Consider the following 21,520-nt stretch of genomic DNA (forward strand, 5'->3'; position numbering starts at 1 on the left):
ACGAAGTGTGTTTGTTTCCTTGAGAGTCCGGCGACTGGTGCAATTGCTTGATTTCGTTCCTTTTATTCTACAATGATGTATGATGGAGGACACCAATCGCTTTCCGAAAGTGGGCTTGGTGTGTTTGTTATGTTCGTATATATTTGTATAAGACAACGGAGTAGAAGGGGTACGCGCAACGAAATACCCTTGAATCAATGATATTTTTTTATTTTCCCTTGGCTTCCCTTCTCTGCCCAATAACATACTGTGTAATGAGCCAATGAGCCAATAGAGCTGATACAAGCCAATCGAAACGAATCGAAAGAGCGCAAACTTGACTCTGAGAATGGCAAAGACCAATCCGTCAACCTGGCGAGCTTCTATTGGACGCACGGCCCCCACTGCCAGCAGATGCAAGCTAGCTTCAAATCGTTCTCTCCATATAACTGCCTAACGGCTTATACCTGCTCAGGCACACACTCGGCACTTCATCGCCAATAGAACATCTCCTTCTTGACTCTCTTCCCCGTGCCGCTCGCTGTCTTTATCTCAAAGTAACCTCTGGTCCTTACATTAGAGAGCGTCGATCTCTTATATAAGCACAAGTCTATGCGCGCATTCCGTCTTTTTTCAGCAAACAAGAGGCTTTTTCCAACGAGAAGCATGTCGAACTTTACTGTAGCGTCCATCAAGAGAGTGTCTGCGAAGACGCTCTCTGAGAAGATCCTAGCAGAGCAAGAGCAGGCAGAACCTAGTTTTGCCGTGGTCGATGTTCGAGATGTCGGTATGTCGTGATTTACGCTTTTTTTTCACTTCATTATCCTTTTTAATGCTCTGGTTTGATGAAGTGCATCAAACTAGTAGCATCTCAAAGCAATATTTTGGTGTAGACAACTAACGTTCGAACAGACTACATCGGTGGCCACATCAAGGGCTCAACAAACATCCCCTGCAACAAAATCGACGCCCTCATGCCCACCCTCGTCCGCAAGGTCAAGGACAAGAAGGCAGTCATCTTCCACTGCGCGCTGAGCCAGCAGCGGGGCCCCTTTGCGGCGCTCAAGTACCTGCGCGAGAGGGACGCGCAGCTGGCGGCGCTGGGCGAGGCGCCGCCACAGGAGCAGGAGGTGTATCTGCTAGAGCGAGGGTTTACGGGGTGGCAGGAGGATTATGGCGAGGACGAGAGGCTGACGGAGGGTTTTCGAAGAGAGATTTGGAGGTGAGAATGCATGTAAGGGGGATGAGGGAGGCATGGGAGAGGATAGGGTTCGGGAGAGCGCTATTTAGGAGGTTGAATGGGCTGAGGCACGTTTCGTGGCTGTGAAGATGAAAGTATGCTGAGCTTAACGTGGTAGATACAGATAGATTCTGCAAGCTGAAATACCGATAGGCTTTGCACACCTAGGTACGGCTTTGTTCTTTTATCTGCTCCTTGTCGTATCCTAGAAGAGAGTAATGTGTCCACAGACATCGGATATTCTAGAGACTGGTTTTCCAACCTGTCGACAATCTCATCGATTACTCCTTGTATACTGCTGCTCTGCTTGTTATATGGGGCGCTGAACCATACTTTGTTCGAGGAAGGTTATAAACAGAATCGTGAGCTATAGTACGATGTGTGCCTCAGTACTACTACGCCATTATGAAGCTTTTAAAGTAACTACTCAAACAGCCTCAAATCTTAAACCGCCCATGCGTTTCAAGAGAGAGGCGCCCAGGTGTAAGGTAGACGAAAGAAAATACATTATAAGATGGGCTTCCACTCCACCCGAATCTACAATCCCATCTCCCATCCTCTTGATCAGAAATAATCGACAAACTTACAAAAAAATGCCTTGGTTCGAAGAGTACGATGGCTTTCAAGGTCCCTTGGTGGGGGAGGAGATGGTCAACGCTTATCGCCACTTCAACACTGTCGCGAGACCTGCCTATTTGATCATTGGCGTCCTCCTCTTACTCACTTCATCCGTGATCGTCGGGAGACGGGTGAATACGATTTACGATTTCATCTTTCACAACCGAAATGGAGGACCTGGCCGAAATGGGAGGCCTGATTCGGATCAACCTCAACCGCCGTGGTATGAACTGGTAGAAGAATATGCCGTGGAGAGCGAAGAGGAAGAAGAGAACAACAACTGGTTGTTATGATGGAAGTCGTAAGTGACTTGAAATTGGTTAAACGCATTTACTAATACATGGCTAACTACCTGGATACTAGCTGTCTGCCTACTTTTTCGTCGAGATATTTCTCATGGCTGTCTTGGCACTGGGTTTGCCGTTTACAAGGCTTGGGCGTTTTTACTCTGGCGGCTTTATTGGTTGGGGGTTTATTTTTTATTTTTTATTCAGATGGCCAAGAATGGGATATATGGTTTTAATTTGGTTTTTGTTATCAAGATAGATACGTTTTAGTTCGTGCCGTTCATGATGGTGTCATTTGGTCTCCTCAGACAGGTATTCGACTTTCACATGAAGTGTTGCTACCAAAGTGTAGATGACGGGTGCTTGCATAATACAAAGCAGAAATGCACAGCTGCAACCAAATAGATCACGCTGACATATTGCCTGTGCTACAAATCCCGTCAGCTGTCGAGACTCTGCGTTACGGCCAGCATCGCAATAATGAAGAGGTTCCAGGTTGACAAAACATATTCCTGAACTTGGCGACATCTCCCCTGTCCGGCCATTACTGTCCTTGATAGAGGGCTCCACCTCTGCCGCTGGCCTCACTAACAGGCTGCTATACAAAAAAAATGGGGCGCTGAGTTACTCGCTCCAGGGCATTGGCCGGATCCAGCGCAGTAACTACTTGCCGCTGGCTTGTTTATCTTGACCTCTCCATTCTACTTTTTCTTCCCTTTCTCTCTTCTTTCCTCTACCTTATTAATTTGTTCCATACCCAGATAGAGAAGAAGAGAACTTCTTTTCTTTGTTCCCATCTTCAGATATTGTCAACGGCTGCCCAATTCGGCTCCATCCCACCCGCCGAGAACCCCGCGACAAAGATTGCCGATAACAAGCGATAAGGACCAACACAGCGACTACAAAACACAACGCAACTGGGCACGATGGGATCGCAAACAGAGGGCACGGATGGCGCAAAGGTGCCCGACCTTGTGGCCAGTAGGTCTACGCCATGGCTTCCCATTGTGTACAACACAGCTAACGCAACGCAGATCTGGGCTTTGCGCCGGCCGTAAAGCTGTCGGGAGAATGGTCCGTCAATAGAGTGCTCGAAGAGATCCCCGGCGAGGCGCCTGCCGAGGGTTCCAGCTCTCCGATTCCCTTTTTCCACATGCTTTCTCGACTCAAGACTACAAAGCGCGAGGGCTGGAGGCGGTTTGGAATCGAAAGGTCAGTAGTTTCAGGCACCGTGGCGTAGTTACTGAAACTCAACGGCTAACTGGAGGGTTTGCTGCAGAGGCGAGTCGATTTCCGATCACATGTATCGCATGTCCCTCATCACCATGTTTGCGCCTCCTGCGCTTGCCAAGAAGTTGGATCTACAAAAGTGTATGAAGATGGCACTGATACACGACATGGCTGAGCTCTTGGTTGGAGACATTACACCAGTCGACGGCGTTCCCAAGACGGAAAAAAACAGGCGCGAGGCCGAGACGATGGACTTTTTAACCAAGAATTTGTTGCGAAGTGTTGCTGGAGGCGATGTTGGGGCTGAGATCCGGGCGGTATGGCAGGAGTACGAAGACTCCAAGACACTGGACAGCCACTTTGTACACGACGTGGACAAGATCGAGCTGATGCTGCAAATGGTGGAGTACGAGAAGCAGGGCAAGGGACATGTAGACCTGGGAGAGTTTGCATATGTCGCAACAAAAGTTACGCTGCCTGAGATGAAGGAGTGGGCAGATGAGCTGCTCAAGGAGAGAGACGAGTTTTGGAAGAACAAGGAGCATGTCCACGGCGAAAAGGGCATGGAGGGGGGTGTATCTGCGGAGACGAGCCGTGGGCAGGACGAGTACTATGAGCGAAAATGATACTGCGAGGTTACTTAGTAGTTTGTGCGATTTTTGGGTTATTGTTTAAGAAGGGCGGCGAATTCACATTCGGGCATATAATAGAGAGAGCTTATAGACTTTTGTGTGTATGTGAGTGTGTTAGTGTGCGTTTATATGTGGCATCTCTGCTTCGCTGTGCCTCTCAATCACGACATGCAGGAAGCCTGAGTGAATGAACGATTACCGGTATCAAGCAATCAATCAATCAGTCAATCAAACACGACAATGAATCCCACGTTGACATCTCAGATACTGATACCAATACCGATATCGATACTGTCACCATCTCGTGATTGCCCCTGGCAACACCTCTAGCGGCGCTGTTGGTGCCTGGTGACCACCCGCCGGTGCGTGTGGGGAGAATGTTTTTCTCCGCCAAACCACTAAAAGCCTTTGGCCGGGCGAACCGGATTGCTTCCATTGCTTCTGTTCATGCAAACGCACAAGCACAAGCACAAATTGTGTCAATTGCAGCGTCCAAGCTTCCCCTAAGCAAGCGAGCAAGCAACTGAAGCGACCAGGGCTGAGAAACTGCGGAGGCTGGAAGCGGGACGAGCCACACTCACTGCGTGCGCAAAACCCACTTAATCATCGGTTCACTTGTCTCTCACTCACTCTCACCGCTGTCCGGACATTCCAACAAAGAAGCTGGGGAAAAAGAGACAAAGAGCTCGAAAATTATAGTATATCAGTGGTTGAGCTTCCCACCGCCAAAGTCGTCCCCCTTTTTTTTGTGTCCTGCAGGAACTCGCCCACTAGCTTATCGAAGTGCTGCTTGCACTGCAGCTTTAAGGGCTGCCACGGGAACCTCACATATCAATTCCGGGATTGGCGATTGCGTCGCTGCCATATCCCTGTTTTTTTTTTTTTTTACTGAACTTACATCACTCTTCCTTGTCTTGCCATAGCTTTTGCCGCCGTGGGTTGCTGGCTTATCAGAGGCGCCACCTCCGCATTCCAAGGCGCAGCAGGAGAGGAGAAAAAGAGGGTGTGACAAAGTCCTTTTCTTGTTCCTTGTTCCCTGGTTCACAACGGTCACGAGGTGGGCGATAAGGAGCCAGGCAAGAAAAAAAAAAAAAAGCAAGACATTTTCCCAGCGGCTAGGCAGCACAGCAGTTGGCACAAAGCAGGAGAGCGAGAGACGGCACACCATCGCCAAAGTTACGGTGCGGACTAGAGCAGCGGCACGTCAGCAGGGCAGCGCCATTCATTCACTGCCTGTCCTGTGCGGTTCAGCTCTACCCAGCTAAGGTAGACGGCAATCGACTTGGGGACGGTGAATCATTGGACAGCACAGCGAGGCATCGATCGATTCATTTCGAGCAGCCCTCCTCCATCTGCGGTACCGGCTCTTGCACCAGCCAACGGGAGCGACCGCGACGTCGAGACGGAGACAGACAGACAGAGCGAAGACGAAGAAGAAGAATCAACAGAGATCATGACATTCGCTTCGCATTACCACATGTCCGGCACGTTTCACGACGGCGTCCACCCGGGCCTGTTCCGGCCGCCCGTCTCGCCCAGCTCCAGCACCGACTATCTCTCGTCGTCCACCTTTGCGACCGAGTCGTCCAAGCGGAAATGGAGCCGCAGCAACGGCATGCAGACCGGCAGCTTCTTTGAGGATGTCTACATGGACAGCGCCCCGAGAAACTATGCCCTCGCCGGCCAGCTTCACTCTCCCGTCATCGGCTCCAACCTGGACGACGCCGACGCCGCCATGGGCGAGAGCATGTACTCCGACTCCGACTACAGACGAGCCCTAGGCACGAAGCGATCACGGGACGAAGCCGACGACGATTCCAGCGGCGGGCCGACGCCGCTCTTCACCCAGCCCGAACCTGAACAGTCTACACAATCCGGAAGCTGGGGATCATTTGCCTTTTCCACCATCGGGGGTGTCGTTGGCCGTGTGTGGGAGTTTTGCAAGGCCGGTGCCTTCAAGGGCTTTTACGCAGGAGGGGGCACGTCATATAAGATGACGAGTGCAGGCGTTAGCGTGGACGAGACGGGATCCAACAGCGATCAGACGTATTATTTCCAGGGCGGCTCTCAACAACAGCTGCAGCAAAACTCACAACCGAGCCGTGACTATCACTTTGGTGGCCGAGAAAGAGGACGGCATCTACACAGACAACTCCCCAAACGGGACCACTACAGCACCAACAACCAGAATGCCGGCTACGACTCCTCGTACGACAGCGGTGCATCAACACCCACCGGTCCGGCGCCCAAGAGACGCAGGCATACAGAGAATGGAGGCGAACTGGGCAAGAACTGGGTCATGATCCATGAGCCTGAGGCTGAGACAAGGACACCCCGAAGAATGCCCTCCTCAGCCCTTCCATCGCCGCGCTATCGTACCCAGCAGACGCCTGTGACCGACCGCCGCATGAGCTCCGCAAGCAGCTTCTCTACTCCCACCACCTCCAATGCTGCTCCTCTTCGCCCTGCCAGTCGTGCTGCAGGCCGTCCGGGTAGTCGGATGTCTGACGCCAGCTCCCTCAGGCCCCTGCAGTCGGCATCAGCGGCCTCGTTTGCCTCCTTCAAAGCGCCCAGCGCGCCCAAGCCGCCTACCCCTTCCCATACCCCAAGCAGGATCCCTGTCAAGGCCAACACTTCGGCCGTCCTCGCATCGTCGGCCGCGCTCTCGACCTTTGAGCAGGGCCGGAGGCGCCGACACACAGTCGTGCCGTCGTCTTCCGATCCGACAGCCTCGGCTGGGCATCGCCGCCGCGGCAGCATAGCCTCAGTGGCCACTAGTAGGGTCAATGAGATTGACGCCAGCCCGCGACTCGACGCCGAGGCCAGGAAGCTGGCTGCTCGCCGTCAAATGGAGGAGCGTGACAATGACGAGCGCATGTCGGCCTTTAACAAACAACTACAAGACATGATCCGACAGGGTAGAGAAGCCCTAGGGACGACTATTGAGGTTGATGGCAGCTGGGAAGACATTTCCTAAATGGGATTGCCGTTACACCCTATTCCATTCCTTAACATGACGATACTTTTATTTTCTCTTCCTGTCTATTTATTGATTGATGACTTTCCTATTTCTCTTCTTCCTCTCTTTTGTTTGCCTGAAAGGGCGTTTATGACATTATGAGATTACAAGATGCGAAAAACGTATGAATGAGCTACACAGAATCTGCCTGGCTGTTGTTTGATTTGCTGATTTGGAGGCTTTACTGCAATTTGGACTTGTTTGCCACATCTTTTTCACTTTTTTGCTTTGTTGGGACTCGGATGGTTGAATATGTATTCTGCGAGCGATACGGCAGAAAAAAGGCATGGAATATATTCACCACCATTCATCATTTTTACCATCTCTGAGCCCTTTAACGACGTTGATACGGAGGAAACATTGTATTTTGGAGGTGTTCCCGTCCCGTGAAGGGCAACAACATGGGCTCTCCTCCCGCTAATGACTGACATGAGGACGAAGGATATGAACGTGAAAAACGCGGTGGCGGAGGATATTTTTGATAGCTTTAGCATTTTTAGCACAATGAAATAAAGTTACAACCCATCTTTTTATGGAATGCATTTCACGACACTAGTAGTTCGTGATCGTGATCCTTCACCTTGTGTTCGATGACAGCGGAGGAATCTATCCGGAAGGACGCCAGACTACTATAGTTAACGAAGGGAGGTGACCAGTTGTGGCTGATAGCAAAAAAAGCTGAGGTTAGACAAGAGACATGAAAAGAATAAAATAGGCGAAATGAGTTAGTGTTGGATTTTCGCGTGCCCTTTTTAAGCCACGCCGCAAAAGGTTCATTTCCAAACCGCGGGACGGGATTATTTTTAGTACAAGTATGGGATGAGTATTGTGTGCTAATGTATGTGCTCAGTGCGGGTGTAATTATAGAACTTTTCGCAGGTAGCTTGGCAGCTGGATTATGAGACTTGGTGAGGGGAGTGTTGGGTCGTTCGCCTTTTCTTTCTTGATATCGCATGCTTACTTGGGGATGGTGTTTTGTTTTTGAGAGAGAGCTTGTGATTGTTTTTGATGCCTGCTTTTTATTATTCCGTTTAGGTTTCTCAATTGAAGGATGTATTTCTTTACTAGATGTTAGCATTGAAGCCTCTGATCCTTGCATTGAGTGCTTGCAGCAGCTCATGTTTATATTTAGCATCACCTCATCTGTCAAATTCATCCACCGTCCACCTCGTGCCACCAACCTTGGCACTTCTCAGGAAAAGACATCTGCCACGCCCAATTTTCCAAGACATTTCTTGGTGATACAAAACTAAAAAAGCACGACCTAGAACCTAGAACCAGGAAGCAAAAAAGCGAAGAGCGAAAAAGCACTACCGCTAATTGCAGCTAGAAGAGTAAAGCTATATTCCTCCCTTGCATATCCAAAAGTTCCCCTCTATTCCCGCCGTCAAGTCTTGATTCTCGCCCTTTCCCGGGTGCTAGCCAACCCTTGGAATGATAGTAGTAAACCCCCCCAATGAAAGCTAGCTATACGAGAGCGATAGAATAGTAGAGGCAGCTACCTAGTAGTATCCGGCAAAGGCAAACTCCGTGAGCTTGTTCAAGACTTTGACAGCTGAGGAGATGGGAAGAGCAGGGGGGCGTGTTGCCGGTGGCGTTGTGAGACATTTCGTCCAAAAAGAAAAATCCAAAATACCACGATACCTTTTTTCTCTTCCTTTTTCTTTCTTCTTCTTTTTTAGCCAAACACCCCGAAGGTGTACGGAGCAGCGAGTAGGTACTTAACAAGGGAGTGTCCCCGGATTCTCGTGCCCTTTTTTTTGATCCTCTTCGGTCGCAGATCAAAGTTCAGACGACGCACCTATCTTCTTCTTTTCCTTCTTTTGAAGTGAAGATCTTTTTTGTTTAGAACGGTCAATTGGCGAATTGCTGTTGACACGGATCATCGAAGAGGCGCATATAATACAAAGAGCACTTTTAACATCCAGCTATAGCCATGAAGGTAAGTAAATAAATCAACACACCTCTTCCATTCCACACAAATTCCTCCCAGAATGATATAAACAAAGAAGAAGAAAAACTCCAATTAACAAGCAATCGAACAAAATAGTTCGCGACTCTCCTCTTCCTTCTCCCCGCCGTCCTCGCTCTCCCAACCGAGCAGGCGCAAGACTCCTACGCCATCGATGCGAGCCGCAGTTTCCACTGTCCCGACAAGGTCCAAGGCTTCTGCTCCGCGTCCAACATCAAATCGGGATGCAGCTCAGACGGAAAGTTTCATTCCGAGGCCATGGATACATGCGGCGAGTGTTCATGTGACTGAGCGGTGATGGTGATGGTGGTTTGGAAATGGGTTTGGTGGTATAATCATAATACACGGACGGGTTTAATGCGCTTCTTTTTATCAATGCTGCGAGTTTGATACGAGTTCCTTGCTAGCTGCTTAGATTGTTCTAATTACTGTCAGTGGAAAATGTAAATTGAGCATCAGTCTATTATGCTTGTCTAATAGCATGTGAACAACAAAATCTACCTAAGGTATCTATCCCATGACTGACGCAAGAATCTCATCAACTTTTCTTTATCCATCAAACAACAAATCATCATAAAATCAGCAAAAACCTTCCCTCAGACGAGCCTATAACTCCGCCAGGGCAGACCCTTCAGCCTCTCAAAATCTTAAGGGCTTGGCTCAAGGAGGCAATCTCCTTGGTGAGCCGCTCTCTCTTCTCCTTCACTGCCAGGTCCTCTCCAGCAATAATCTCCAGCTGCTCTGCCATCATGTTCAGGACCACATTGTCCGACAGCACCGTCAGCGGACCATTATTTGCATGCAACAGATAGTAATCAATCGCCTGCTGACAAACCACGTCCACAAAGCGGCTTCGCGCAAGATCATAGTACGCATGGAGAGCGTTATGAATAGTCATACCCGTCTCCTCGAGTGAAGACTTCGGCTGCTTCTCGGGTTCCGTGTCATCGCCCTGCTCTGGGCCAGGCTTTTGCTCATTGAGCTTTAGCTGGTTAAACTTTTCCTCAAAGCGGATGTCGTACGTGATAGTTCGAGTTTCAAACTCAACAGATAGCAGAAAGTCGACATGCTCCATTGCTCTCGCATATCGCTTCACCAAGCCGTCATGGCCGTCATGGCCGTACAAGAGGAAGGCCCAGAGCTCCTCACGGACGACAACATCTGGGCAGCACTCTTCCAAAGTTTGGCGTATGAAGTGATGAACAATCAACACCGCGTTGGAGACGTGCGCATACGCGATGAATGGCCACTTTTTACCCTGTTCTTTAAAAGTGCATGGCAGCAACATTTCGGCGTTGAACTGGAGAAGCATGTTAGACATATCTCACACTGTTCAGGAATTCCAATTGACAACTTACAGTTCCCATCTCATAGCCTCGGGCCTTGATATACTGCTCTTGGATGTGTTCCAACATGCCGCCCACCTGAGGCTTTGAGCACCAGTATGGGTTCGAGACAATACGACCCAAATCTTCTTCGCCGAGGTTTGGAATTCGGAAGTGAATTTTCCCATCATATAACGCGGATCGACCCTGTGGAGGCAATCCGTCATGCATCACAGAACCCTCGTGGTTTTCTGGCTAGTTCTTCGCTGCAGAATGCTCAGATTCAGTGTAAAATTCTCTGGTATGTCCCTTCTCAAGCATGATACGTGAAAAAGCCTCGTTGATTGCGCGAATTCGAGTAATTAATCTTGTCTTGTCGTCCTCAAAGGTTGCTTTTTCGCTTTCAAAGTACGCACTCAAGACCCACCTTCTGAGTAACTTGACTTTCGAAGCAATCTCGCCAACATACGTACGCTGTTTGGTAGAGCTTCGAGGCTCATCCATATCGGCGAGAAGCGCCCGGCTCATTTCGAGATTCGCCATGATCTCACTCTCGATAGCTGGGAACTCTGCGCGAGCTAGGTTCACCGAGAGATTTTTAATGCGGACACGGAGTATTGAGATATCCAGTCTGCTGAATGTGATGGTGTTCCATGGAGCTTGTTCAAACAGAGACTGCTCCTGCTGGTGGCGGTTATCCATGTTGCCAGAGGTGCCACCGGCGCCCAGATTCTCGACGACGTGGTAGCCGAGGGGCAAATCTCGCCGCTCGCCGTGGACTAGATCGCAGAGAGCCGCCTTGGTTGCGTTCTCAATAGCAAGATATGGTTTGGTGAGGACAGCCAAAGTCCGTTTCCCTGGGGGGTCAGCTTCAGCTGCAAGTTGGAGAATCTTTTGGTTGATCATGTCGCCATTGCAAGGAAGCACGGCGAGTATAATGGTACGGCTGTCATGAATGTAACCATTCCCCATATTCTTCACCAAGTCAATATCCGACTCAGTCGTCAAGCCCGGAATGGCAGTCTCGAAGATGCCCGGAACATCGATGACCGTAAGGTTATCAGCATTTGGACCGCTGATTTCGATTTTGAGGACATCCAGGCTAAAAGCGCTGCCTCTGTCTCCTTCATTCTCAGACAGCTTAATACCCATGACTTTGGCGGCCTGCAGAGATTCCCGTTAGTCTTGGCTTCAGGATAATGTGACAATGAGAAAGCGTGATAGAGATGCTTACATCTTTAAAGATTTTTGGAAACTCGTCAGAAAGAATCCTGTACGTCGATCGTCGAAAGTCTTTGACGAGCTCCTCGCGCTCTGGAGATGGGTTGTGTGGGATAATGGACACCACTGCGCTCTCTGTAGATTCTCGTCGGCAGACAATTTCTGTGGCATGGCAAGTGCCCCGAGTAGCCGAACGCGGAAACTTAAAACCCGTCAAGGCCTTGAGAAGGCTTGACTTGCCGGCACTCTGGTCCCCGATCACCACTATCTACAAGCGAGTTAGCAAATGTTCAACCCGTCATCCTTGTTGGGATATCATAAGGACTGACCTGAGGCAAAAGCGCGGGGTGAGATACACCCAATGCACGAAGCCTGTCCGCAATTTCCAACATTGGTGGAATCCCAAGACCTTGGCCTGGCATGTCTCTGTTGAAAATTGTGCCCATGTTCGAAGTTGTCTCTTCCAACATGAGTTGAGATCACCAACGGAGGAAGAGTTGAAAAGCTCGAAGAAGGGGAGAAGGGGCCAACGCAATTATCCAATAGGGAAGAATATTATTCCTTCAAAAGTCCCCAGGTATTTCCGGCGAATTTTCAGTCATGTTTGTTGTTTCAGCTAGCAAAAGACTGGTAGACAGCTGCATGGGATGGGTGGCTGTAGTGCCAGCTACCAGGGTGGTGTAGATGCTGCTGGCAAGGCGGGCCGTGGGCACCGCATCAGCCATGGCTTGGTGTATGATAGAGCGAGGAAATACGAAGAGGCATGTAGATAGATGCAATTGTAGATTGTGTGAGAGGGAAGAGATGGTTGGGATGCAGATGAAAGGAGGAGGATGGAAGTTGGGCGATTTGATAGAGCAGGCGATATGCTATCAAGGAGGTAACATGTACCATGTACCAGATACTGCAGTTATCTTTGGGCCAGTGACAACTCTAATGCATCTTCTTGTCAATATGCACTCTTACAAAGAGCAATCTAAGTCAATTATCATGAGTCCCGATGATAACCATCGAGGTTACAAGCCCAATATCATGATTCTCTGCTGGCAGGATCACGCAATCGCCGGTTACTCTCGTCTCAATTGCTTTTTCATAGTCTTCGGCGAGGAGACTCATACGCCGCAACCCCCTCTTCGATATAAATTAATAAAATGCCTGCATGTAGATCTATCTACCTGCACCAATTGACCAAATCTCAAGTAGTTTTGCACTTGTATAGTCTCTGAAATGCATATCAAGTCGTGAATTCCTACCTGTTGACGTCGGCTGCAGGGTAAGTCTTTTTGCTGCTCCGACGCCGGATGTGCCCCTCCAAAAACGTGCTCGCCGGTGACTCCCCCCACCACAGCTTCCCGCAAACAGCGGCACTTCTTTGGCTAACAGGCGCCACCAACCAACCATATAACCAACTCCATCAAACTTTTTTTTTCTTGGCTCTTGGGATTGTAGAGCTGTCGCCGGTTTTTTCCTTAAGCAAGTCAATCAACCACCAATTGACCTAATTGCAACCATCATGGCTCCCCAACGTGCTTTGCTGCTGTAAGTCTCGACTCCGAGAAAAAGAAAATAAGAAGAAGACGAGAAAAATTACTCCAAATGCCCCTCCCCCACTAACAACGTCATGATAGCGGCTCCGGCTTCGTCGCCAAGCCCACGCTCGACATTCTCGCCGAAGCTGGTGTTGAGGTTTCTGTTGGTGAGCAACTCAGTGCCCAAAGAGATTCAGTTCGATTCGGCTCGGCTCGTCTTGTTTCTCTTCAAGCATCACCTCTCGACTAATCCTCTCCTCTTCAGCCTGCCGAACTCTCGAAAAGGCAAAGAAGCTCTCCCAGGGCGTCAACCTTGCCTCTGCCATCTCCCTCGACGTCAACGACGAAAAGGCCCTTGATGCTGCCGTCGCCCAGCACGACCTGGTCATCAGCTTGATCCCCTACACCTACCACGCCGCCGTCATCAAGTCTGCCATCCGAAACAAGAAGCATGTCGTCACCACGAGCTACGTCTCAGACGCCATGATGGAGCTTGACCAGCAGGCCAAGGATGCCGGCATCACCGTCATGAACGAGATTGGTGTAAGTCGTGCTGTCATTGGCCAATGTGAAGATGCTAAGTTGACTATATAGCTTGACCCTGGTATCGACCACCTCAGCGCCGTCGACACCATCAACAATGTCCACGCCGCCGGCGGCAAGATTCTGAGCTTCAAGAGCTTCTGCGGAGGACTGTAAATATGCCAAGCATGCGACAATTGGGGATTTTTCACTGACACCTTTTCCATAGTCCGGCCCCTGAAAATTCAGACAACCCTCTTGGATACAAGTAAGCGCAGCAACAAGTTCTCAATCCACCTCTTTTAATAGAGATCGCTAACGATGCGCGAATTCAAGGTTCTCCTGGTCGTAGGTGACCCCATCAGCCTGGAACTCGATATGACATTCGAAATATCCACCCAGCATTTCATAGAGACGCGCCCTTATTAAATTTGGTCTAACCTTGGTATAAATAGATCCCGAGGTGTTTTGCTTGCTCTGCGAAACGCTGCTACCTTCTGGGAGGACGGAAAGATCGTCAATGTTGCCGGTCCTGGTCAGTGAATCCCGCCAAGCGCTACTACTACATCTGCTGTCCTAAGAAGCAATGATAGGATAAATACTAACACTGTCGCACGCAGAATTGATGGCAACTGCTAAGCCTTACCACATCTACCCTGGTAAGTCTTTTATAACTAACTACTCACCGTTTACAGTACTCTAACAATCCCCAGGCTATGCTTTCGTCGCTTACCCCAACCGCGACTCAAGCATCTACAAGGAGCGCTACAACATCCCCGAGGCACAGACCATCATCCGTGGAGTAGGCACCGAATTGTCTTTGTGATTTTATCAAGATACTAACATTTTATGTTTCAGACTCTGAGATATGCCGGATTCCCCGAATTCATCAAGGTCCTCGTGGACACTGGCTTCCTCAGCGACGCTGAGCAAGACTACTTCAAGCAGCCCATTCCCTGGAAGGAGGCTACCCAGAAGCTTCTCAACGCCCCCTCATCTAGCGAGGCCGATCTCGTTGCCGCCGTCTCATCCAAGACAGCTTTCAAGGACGCCGAGGAGAAGGACCGCTTGATCTCTGGTCTCAAGTGGAGTATGTTTCTATCCCCCTATCGCTTTAACACATGTTGTACCATATTACCTGGCACATCCGTTATTCTGGCAAATAGTGGTAGTAATCGCTAATCTCGGGATATAGTCGGCATCTTCTCCGATGCCAACATCACTCCCCGCGGAAACCCCCTTGACACCCTCTGCGCGACTCTCGAGGAGAAGATGCAGTACGAGGAGGGCGAGCGTGACTTTGTCGTAAGTTTTGACCCACCTTACATCAACGAGACACAGCACACGTTAACGTCAACCCCCTATAGATGCTCCAGCACAAGTTCGAGATCGAGAACAAGGACGGCAGCCGCGAGACCCGAACCTCCACCCTCGCCGACTATGGCGCTCCCATCGGCTCAGGAGGATACCTTAGCATGGAGAAGTTGGTCGGCGTGCCAGCGGGTATTGGTATGTTGCAAGATGAATTTACCCTCACGTGCATGCCTGCTTCATGAGAAGGCGAAAGAAGAAAAAGAGAAGCCCGGAAGAAGGGAAATAGCTCACTAATTCGTGTTTGCCACCTATAGCCGCCAAGCAGGTCCTCGACGGAACCCTGTCCGAGAAGGGTGTTATTGCTCCCATGACCGCCAAGATCAACGACCCGTTAATTAAGGAGTTGGCCAAGTACGGGTAAGTTTTAGTACATTTCTTTGTTTTACTCCCTATCACCCTCGTGGCCTCAACGGTTACAGCGACAAGAATACTAACAAATTTGTGTCAACTAGTATTGGATTCAAGGAAAAGGTCATCAAGCACAGTGCCTAAGTGGTTGAAAAAGTCGCAATGTGTGGCGCTATGTGGGATGCCTCGGTAACCAAAAGGCTATGGAGGAAACCAGCTGAGCTCAGCTAGCAGCAACATTCGTGCTTGGGGTATCCCACGATAGCCTATAGGAAATGTGAAATACTATCCATTTGGCTAAACCACTTGTTAACTGCAGTAGCCCATGTTGAGGAGTCCCTCGGTGGCCGTAAACGTAAAGCAAGAACTGCAACTAACACACTCGTGAATTAATGACGCCAAGTGCCTTAAACTGCACTATTACACACTACCAAGTACCTTGCAGTAGTTCTACACAAATACTGGTAGTTCTACATAAATCTACCCCCAAAACGATTTGTCACAAGGCTCTACACGCAAACGATGTGTCACAAGGCAACCAAAACTCGAATCATGCCTGTTCCATTGCAAGTGGAGCAACGAAAATTCTCTTCTATTTGCATGCCCAAAAGAACCAACAACAGCCCACACCAAGCAAGCCATCGGGCGATTTTCGCCTCGTTTTTTCTGCTGCATGTAGATGCTTCTAGCCCATCCAACCCTATCCTTCTTGCTCTGCAGCCTCATTACCACCTCTGGGGTAAAGCAGGTACTTTCTCAAATGGTATATCCATTCCAATGATTCCAAGAATAAAGAAAAAGAAAGAAAGAAAAGAAAAGTGTATAAACAGGAAAGGAAAGGGAAAGGAGACAATAAAATAACAGAACCAGTTTCATCAATCGTACAACCCCATATACCCCTGAAAAGTAAGGGTACTAAGAAAAAAACGCCCATCGCTCTGATGAATGTACATATATACATGGGTAGTGGTATATGTTCCGTGAGACAACCAGGAGTAGTCTCTTCTCTCTAATAATGAAACAGCTCTATCAGTCTTTCAAAAGTGATCCGACATCTTGCAGCTGCATCGATGTCGCCAGAGGAGGGGGCCCTCCCCTGTCTATTCGTCCCCAGCCTGCTCCCCAGCTAGGCAACTCTTGCTGCGCGTATTGTGGTCGGAATCGCGACGAGCTCGCCCCGCCCGGTGCCATAAAGCCGTCCGTCAGCGTAATCTCGTCCGAGCCGGCGTTTTCGTGAAAGCTGCTGGGACGACGGCTAAGAGCAATCTCGTCGGTTCTATCGCTTCGGGCCTGGGACTTTCTGTTTCGTCTCCGCCAGAAGCGTGTCCTCTGTTGGGATGGATCGTGTTGGGCGAATATCTCGGGGGACTCCATGATGCCAACCCGAGGGGAGCGTCGGCCGTTGCCAAAGGTGCTGATACCGTGCGCTCGCGGATAGAAGAACCCGGCCGGCCGGCCACCACTGAACGGATTCCACGGCCGCAGTCGAGGTGAAGTAATGTTGATACTGCCGTTGCATCCGGCGTTGTAGCTGGTGCGGGCCTCGCCCGAAAGTTCCTCCAACGTCATCCCCTTTGTCTCCGGTACTAAAAGCGAGACTAGTGTGCCCAGAAGCATAAAGAGGGCAAAAAGTTGCAAAAGGCGATTCAGGTGCGGCGAGCACTGGTTGCCCGAGCAGTTGGGAGGGGAGTCCTTCCTCAGAATCGGGATGCTGATGACCTGGGCAATGATGGCGCCGATCTTACCCGAAGCTGCGGAAAGGCCGTGGCCAGTAGACCTGTATCGTGTAGGATAGCATTCTCCAGGAATGATAAAAGTAGTCGTGTTGGGGCCGAAGTTGAAAAGAAACTGTGCAACAATGTAGAGGGCGAGCATCGCGCCTTCGCTCAAGTGGTGAAAGTAGAAACCGAGGATGCAGAAGATGACGGTGAGCAACAGAAAGCCGGCGAACTGAAGGGGCTTGCGGCCGACGCTGTCGATGGTGAATACGGCAGCCCAGTACCCAGGAATGGACCCGGCACACGCGAGTATGATCATTCCAACGGCTTGGTTGTACAGTTTGTGATACAGTGTACGTCCCGTGGCATAGCCAATGGCACTAAGGACCATAGTATTGTTCAAGCCTAGACCGTAAAATGCGAGGTCCTATTCATTGTAACCGGGTTAGTAAAATGAGCAATGGGGAGACCTAAATGAAAGAGTCGAGACGCACCAGAAAGAACCACGACATTGTTGTGCCAATGAGGACTTTGAGATTTTTCAACTGGCCAAAATAGCTCATCACGTCTGGCCACGAAGCCAGCGGCACATCGAGTGGTTGCTCGGTAGTCATGGTCCCCGATCGGGATCTCTTCATGGAGCCAAAGTCGCCCTTTGGCCGGCTCGACACGTATGCTCGGATATCGGCATCAGCCTTTTCAATGTCGTTTTGGATATCAAAGGTGTAGCGAGGTGTCTCAGGGATGGTGATACGATAGTACAGGGCCAGGACGGCAGGGATGGCCCCAACGCCAACAATGATTCGCCACGATCGATCAGCGGCCTCCCTGCATGCCAAATCGCAGGCTCCTTCGGCCGAAATGTCGATATAATGTTTCTTGAACGCCACTGTAGTGATAAGCGCAACAATGGCGGCTAAAAGCTGACCCAGGCCCTGCATGGAGAAGACAGCAGCCATCATGGCCCCACGCCAGCGTGTCGGCGCAAACCTAGACACAGTTAGTGATTATGCTGGGAGATGCGACATTTCGGATAAATTCCGTACTCTGATGTTATGACTGAAGAAAGGGGGTAGTCACCCCCAATGCCGATGCCCTAGAGCCGCGTTAGTTTTGTTATGCCGCGGAAGAGCGGGATAGAAGGGGGTGGGTGGAGGTCTTGTATACCATCATGACGCGCCAGAATACCAGCAGGCCGGCAGCACTAATCGTGGGACTTGGAGACGCAAGCGCACAGCCAAATGTTCCAATTATGATGATGATGAGCTCAATGCCGTACATACGGCGTCGGCCAAGCGCACTAAGCCGCAGATTCCCGTCAGCACATCCCATTCCAGAAAACCAGTTCTTCCATCATGTTGGTGCCAAACTTACTCGGCAAGCCAGCCAAAGATTATCATTCCCAGCACAATACCGCCGCTGGTCGAGGCCTTGAGCGCTTGGTTGACAGGATCGGGTAGAATTCCGTCGTTGCCTCCGTAGCCGTTGAGAGAGCTATCACTGCTGTAAAAGACCATCCCAAGGAGGGTAGTAATGAGGTTGATGGCGAAGATGTCGTAGGAATCGAGAAAGAATCCAGCTCCGGCGACCAGGACGGCTCGGACATCTAAAGTTGGGGTTAGTCAGATACAAACTACAATTTTTGCAACCTTGTTGACAACTACTCTCAACTCCAGGGCTGGCGAGTTGGGACGTACGGTATAATCCAAAAGGGACCTTGTCAATCTCGGACAAGGCCAGGCGTCTCCGCAGATTGGGATCGGTAATGTGTGAATAGTCGTTGTAGAAGTTGTGAAAAGCATTGTTGCCGCCATACGTGTGGTGGTCGCGGCCACGGATTGATGCTGCTGGCGGCGGCAGCATCTCGCCATCGATGTAGGAAGGCATTGCGGATGGACGTTGAGATGATTCAGTTGGATAGCAAGGACGAGCCCCGGTTGCCGCTACGGAGAATACATGGGGGACCGGCGACAACAGATGAGGGAGATTTGATAAGAAGCTGCCGTTTCGAGCTTAACAGCGGGAGAATCGTGGCCTCGTAGATGTCGTGTTAATGATGAGCCTCCCTCGTAGTCGTGTAAAGAAGAATGTCGAGCCAGGCAACAGGCTGCTGGGATTCGCAATTCGGCGTTGTTGGGCTAGGAAACAACGGAAAGCAGAAGGATTCCGGTATGGATCGCATGTGCAAAAGACTGGTAGGCCGCTTTCAAGGCTGGACAATGCGTGCGCCGCAGCTTGGCATAAGGCTGAAAGGATGAGCCGGGTGATTGCTTTTATCAAGGCGATGGGCGAGCCGTACCCGTACAGTAGATGATGTGTTGCAAGTTCAGGTTCAGGCTGTCTCTATCCGAGGATGGACCTGTAACTGTAAGCCATCAGGCGCTAGACACCGAAAGAAGGGCTAGCCAGATGGAACGGAGGCGCTGCTCGGGAGTCAGGATTCGGGTGGGTGAGACGAGGCAAAACGCAAAAGAGGGACGGCTTGGTCTTTTGTTTGCTGGATGGATGGAGACTCGTACATGCGGCCGAGTGGATGGGATGGATGGAGCCACCGCGAACCGCCACCGGCGAAAGAATGGAAGGGCTGCCAAGGTTCGACAGCTGAGGAGGTTCGCCTGGCAGGTCAGCGTGAGCGGCTGGTACGAGTTACGTACAAGCAACGAGTTGACGTCTTTTCTCTTTTCTTTGGGTCGTCTCGTTCTTGTCGTGCCCCGGTCTGGTCTCGTCTGATCTGGGTCTGGTCTCCGTTGTCTCTTGGGGCCAAGTCAGTCAGCACAGCATAACATCATTACAGTAACATGGAGAGAGAGGAACAAGGCGGAGCAGGGCAGAGAGCAGGGGAGAAGACAGACACTGACTGACTGACTGAGCACGGCAGAAGAATGGACATAACGCGACTCACCCCCCTCTCTCTCTCGCAAGCTTTTAGCCTCCGTTTCGTCGTCCGGCCCCTCTTTCAACAAGCCAAGCCAAGCCCACTGGACTGGATAGGCACTGCTGCCGAAATCCTCAGCAAAAAGCTTCTCCCCTGCCCGCGGATGGTGATTGATTGATTGCGTGTGGATCGCCTCGACTACTGCACGTGCTGGAGCCCGCCAGCCAATGGCCGCCCGCAGCGATCTTTTGCCGACCCTCCGCCCGCACCAGAAACGCTCTGGCCAGTTGCCCTATGCCCCCTAGCGCAAGCCCCCTGTGGACTCTGCAGCGCTCCGAGTCAGAGGCTCGCAGCGTTCTCAAGGTTCTGAAGCCCTTCCAGAACGCCTGTGCCTGTTCGCTGCCACAGCACTAGCCAGCAACTAACTCCAGTGGCACGCAGCCATCAAGTTCCTTTTTTTCTCGCCTTTGCAGCAAATCAGGCGAACGGCTCGCCACTAGTTCCGCAGCACCCGCCTTTTCGACGTCGAATCGAAGCTGGAGAAGCCCAATTTTCTTCTTCTTCTTTTTCTCTGCTGCGTCTCTCGCCCGTTATTCCCTTTCCATCACCGGGCCGGTGCACACACACGCAACACGTTTGACACGCCATTTTATTGACTCGCGCACGCCAAGCGCAGTGGAGTGGCAACGTGCGAGATTAACTTGACAGAATGTCGTTTTTTTCGCATAACATTAAACCATGAGAGGAGCGGCGACAGAGAGACGACAAGCCCATACACCGCCAGAATGAACTCGTCAACGCCTCAACAGCGCTGGTCCGCCGATCCGGAGCGACATCCATGGATTAATTGAAGGATCCTAAATCCTCGCACGGAGAGCCGGATGCGGCATGAGTTCCAGCGCCCGTCTCCCGGTAGCACGAAGTCCTGGATATGCCCATGCATGCACAGCACAGTATCACTCGTAACATGTACAATCAATACAATACAACGGATCAATCATCATTACATACAGGCACCATACATACTGTACTCGTACAGTACCTAAGTAGGTAGGTCGCGCTGCCGGTAACGTTATCGTCGAATCAGCAAACCAGCCTCAATCAGGCTGGCCTCGTTGCTGCAGAACTGCTGCCCTGATAGGTTCATGCACTCTACATCTGACGCCAGCAAGGATCGCCCCTTGCTAGCCACGCCCTACGCCCGCTTGGCTGGCCGTCGGTTCTCCCAGCTGCTCACCAGAGGCATTTCGCCGTTGCACCCCACGTGGGAGCGAGCTGTGGCTTGTGAATCTCGTCAGGCTGGGTGCATATGCCGCAGAACTTCGAAGCGAGATGCTGCGTGGGGAGCGGAATCGCGATTCGACAACAAAAAAAACACATGGCTAGCAAGCCAGGTTCAGGTCACGCACCAGGGTTTTTGCATCGCATCGCATCGCATCGCATCGTGCTACGGCCTGTGCATACAACTTGATCTGGGGTTCCGTCTCGTCGTCGCATAGCTAGCTGTCAGCACCTTGATCAAGGCCCGGGACACTTGCTGTGCCATCCCCAATGGAGACCTGCATTGCATCAGGGGGCTCCCAGTCCCGATCTTGCTCGTGTTGCTTCAGCTGTCCGGTCCTGCGGGAAGA

General features: G+C 50.8%; 7 protein-coding genes across 7 annotated transcripts; 4 read left to right on the forward strand and 3 right to left on the reverse strand.

Moving 5' to 3' along the window:
- Nucleotides 1-645: 645 nt before the first annotated feature.
- On the forward strand, nt 646-1,205 carry T069G_08038 (rhodanese-like domain-containing protein; the record flags this gene model as incomplete). Its single annotated transcript, XM_056175248.1, has 2 exons — nt 646-766; nt 892-1,205. The coding sequence occupies 2 exons, from the start codon at nt 646-648 to the stop codon at nt 1,203-1,205; spliced, it is 435 nt and encodes a 144-aa protein (XP_056026197.1).
- A 1,845-nt stretch (nt 1,206-3,050) lies between these two features.
- T069G_08039 (HD domain-containing protein) lies at nt 3,051-3,980 on the forward strand (the record flags this gene model as incomplete). The annotated part of the gene is made up of 3 exons (XM_056175249.1): nt 3,051-3,105; nt 3,159-3,336; nt 3,404-3,980. 3 exons carry the CDS (start codon nt 3,051-3,053, stop codon nt 3,978-3,980), a joined length of 810 nt encoding a protein of 269 aa, XP_056026198.1.
- Nucleotides 3,981-5,439: 1,459 nt separating this feature from the next.
- Nucleotides 5,440-6,963, forward strand: T069G_08040 (uncharacterized protein; the record flags this gene model as incomplete). The annotated part of the gene is made up of 2 exons (XM_056175250.1): nt 5,440-6,478; nt 6,554-6,963. The coding sequence occupies 2 exons, from the start codon at nt 5,440-5,442 to the stop codon at nt 6,961-6,963; spliced, it is 1,449 nt and encodes a 482-aa protein (XP_056026199.1).
- A 2,645-nt stretch (nt 6,964-9,608) lies between these two features.
- Nucleotides 9,609-10,533, reverse strand: T069G_08041 (uncharacterized protein; the record flags this gene model as incomplete). The annotated part of the gene is made up of 2 exons (XM_056175251.1): nt 9,609-10,277; nt 10,336-10,533. The coding sequence occupies 2 exons, from the start codon at nt 10,531-10,533 to the stop codon at nt 9,609-9,611; spliced, it is 867 nt and encodes a 288-aa protein (XP_056026200.1).
- A 24-nt stretch (nt 10,534-10,557) lies between these two features.
- On the reverse strand, nt 10,558-11,969 carry T069G_08042 (dynamin family domain-containing protein; the record flags this gene model as incomplete). Its single annotated transcript, XM_056175252.1, has 5 exons — nt 10,558-11,248; nt 11,300-11,466; nt 11,537-11,616; nt 11,704-11,791; nt 11,853-11,969. 5 exons carry the CDS (start codon nt 11,967-11,969, stop codon nt 10,558-10,560), a joined length of 1,143 nt encoding a protein of 380 aa, XP_056026201.1.
- A 1,067-nt stretch (nt 11,970-13,036) lies between these two features.
- Nucleotides 13,037-15,440, forward strand: T069G_08043 (saccharopine dehydrogenase NADP binding domain-containing protein; the record flags this gene model as incomplete). Its single annotated transcript, XM_056175253.1, has 14 exons — nt 13,037-13,062; nt 13,152-13,219; nt 13,318-13,595; nt 13,647-13,747; nt 13,804-13,842; nt 13,911-13,922; nt 14,030-14,109; nt 14,195-14,233; nt 14,288-14,376; nt 14,433-14,664; nt 14,770-14,879; nt 14,942-15,083; nt 15,203-15,305; nt 15,401-15,440. 14 exons carry the CDS (start codon nt 13,037-13,039, stop codon nt 15,438-15,440), a joined length of 1,359 nt encoding a protein of 452 aa, XP_056026202.1.
- Nucleotides 15,441-16,325: 885 nt separating this feature from the next.
- On the reverse strand, nt 16,326-18,901 carry T069G_08044 (sugar transporter domain-containing protein; the record flags this gene model as incomplete). The annotated part of the gene is made up of 7 exons (XM_056175254.1): nt 16,326-17,441; nt 17,509-17,864; nt 17,943-18,004; nt 18,061-18,110; nt 18,182-18,314; nt 18,389-18,620; nt 18,712-18,901. The coding sequence occupies 7 exons, from the start codon at nt 18,899-18,901 to the stop codon at nt 16,326-16,328; spliced, it is 2,139 nt and encodes a 712-aa protein (XP_056026203.1).
- Nucleotides 18,902-21,520: the final 2,619 nt, after the last annotated feature.

The sequence above is a fragment of the Trichoderma breve genome, chromosome 5 (assembly GCF_028502605.1).
Source record: "Trichoderma breve strain T069 chromosome 5, whole genome shotgun sequence".
Lineage (NCBI taxonomy): Eukaryota > Fungi > Ascomycota > Sordariomycetes > Hypocreales > Hypocreaceae > Trichoderma > Trichoderma breve.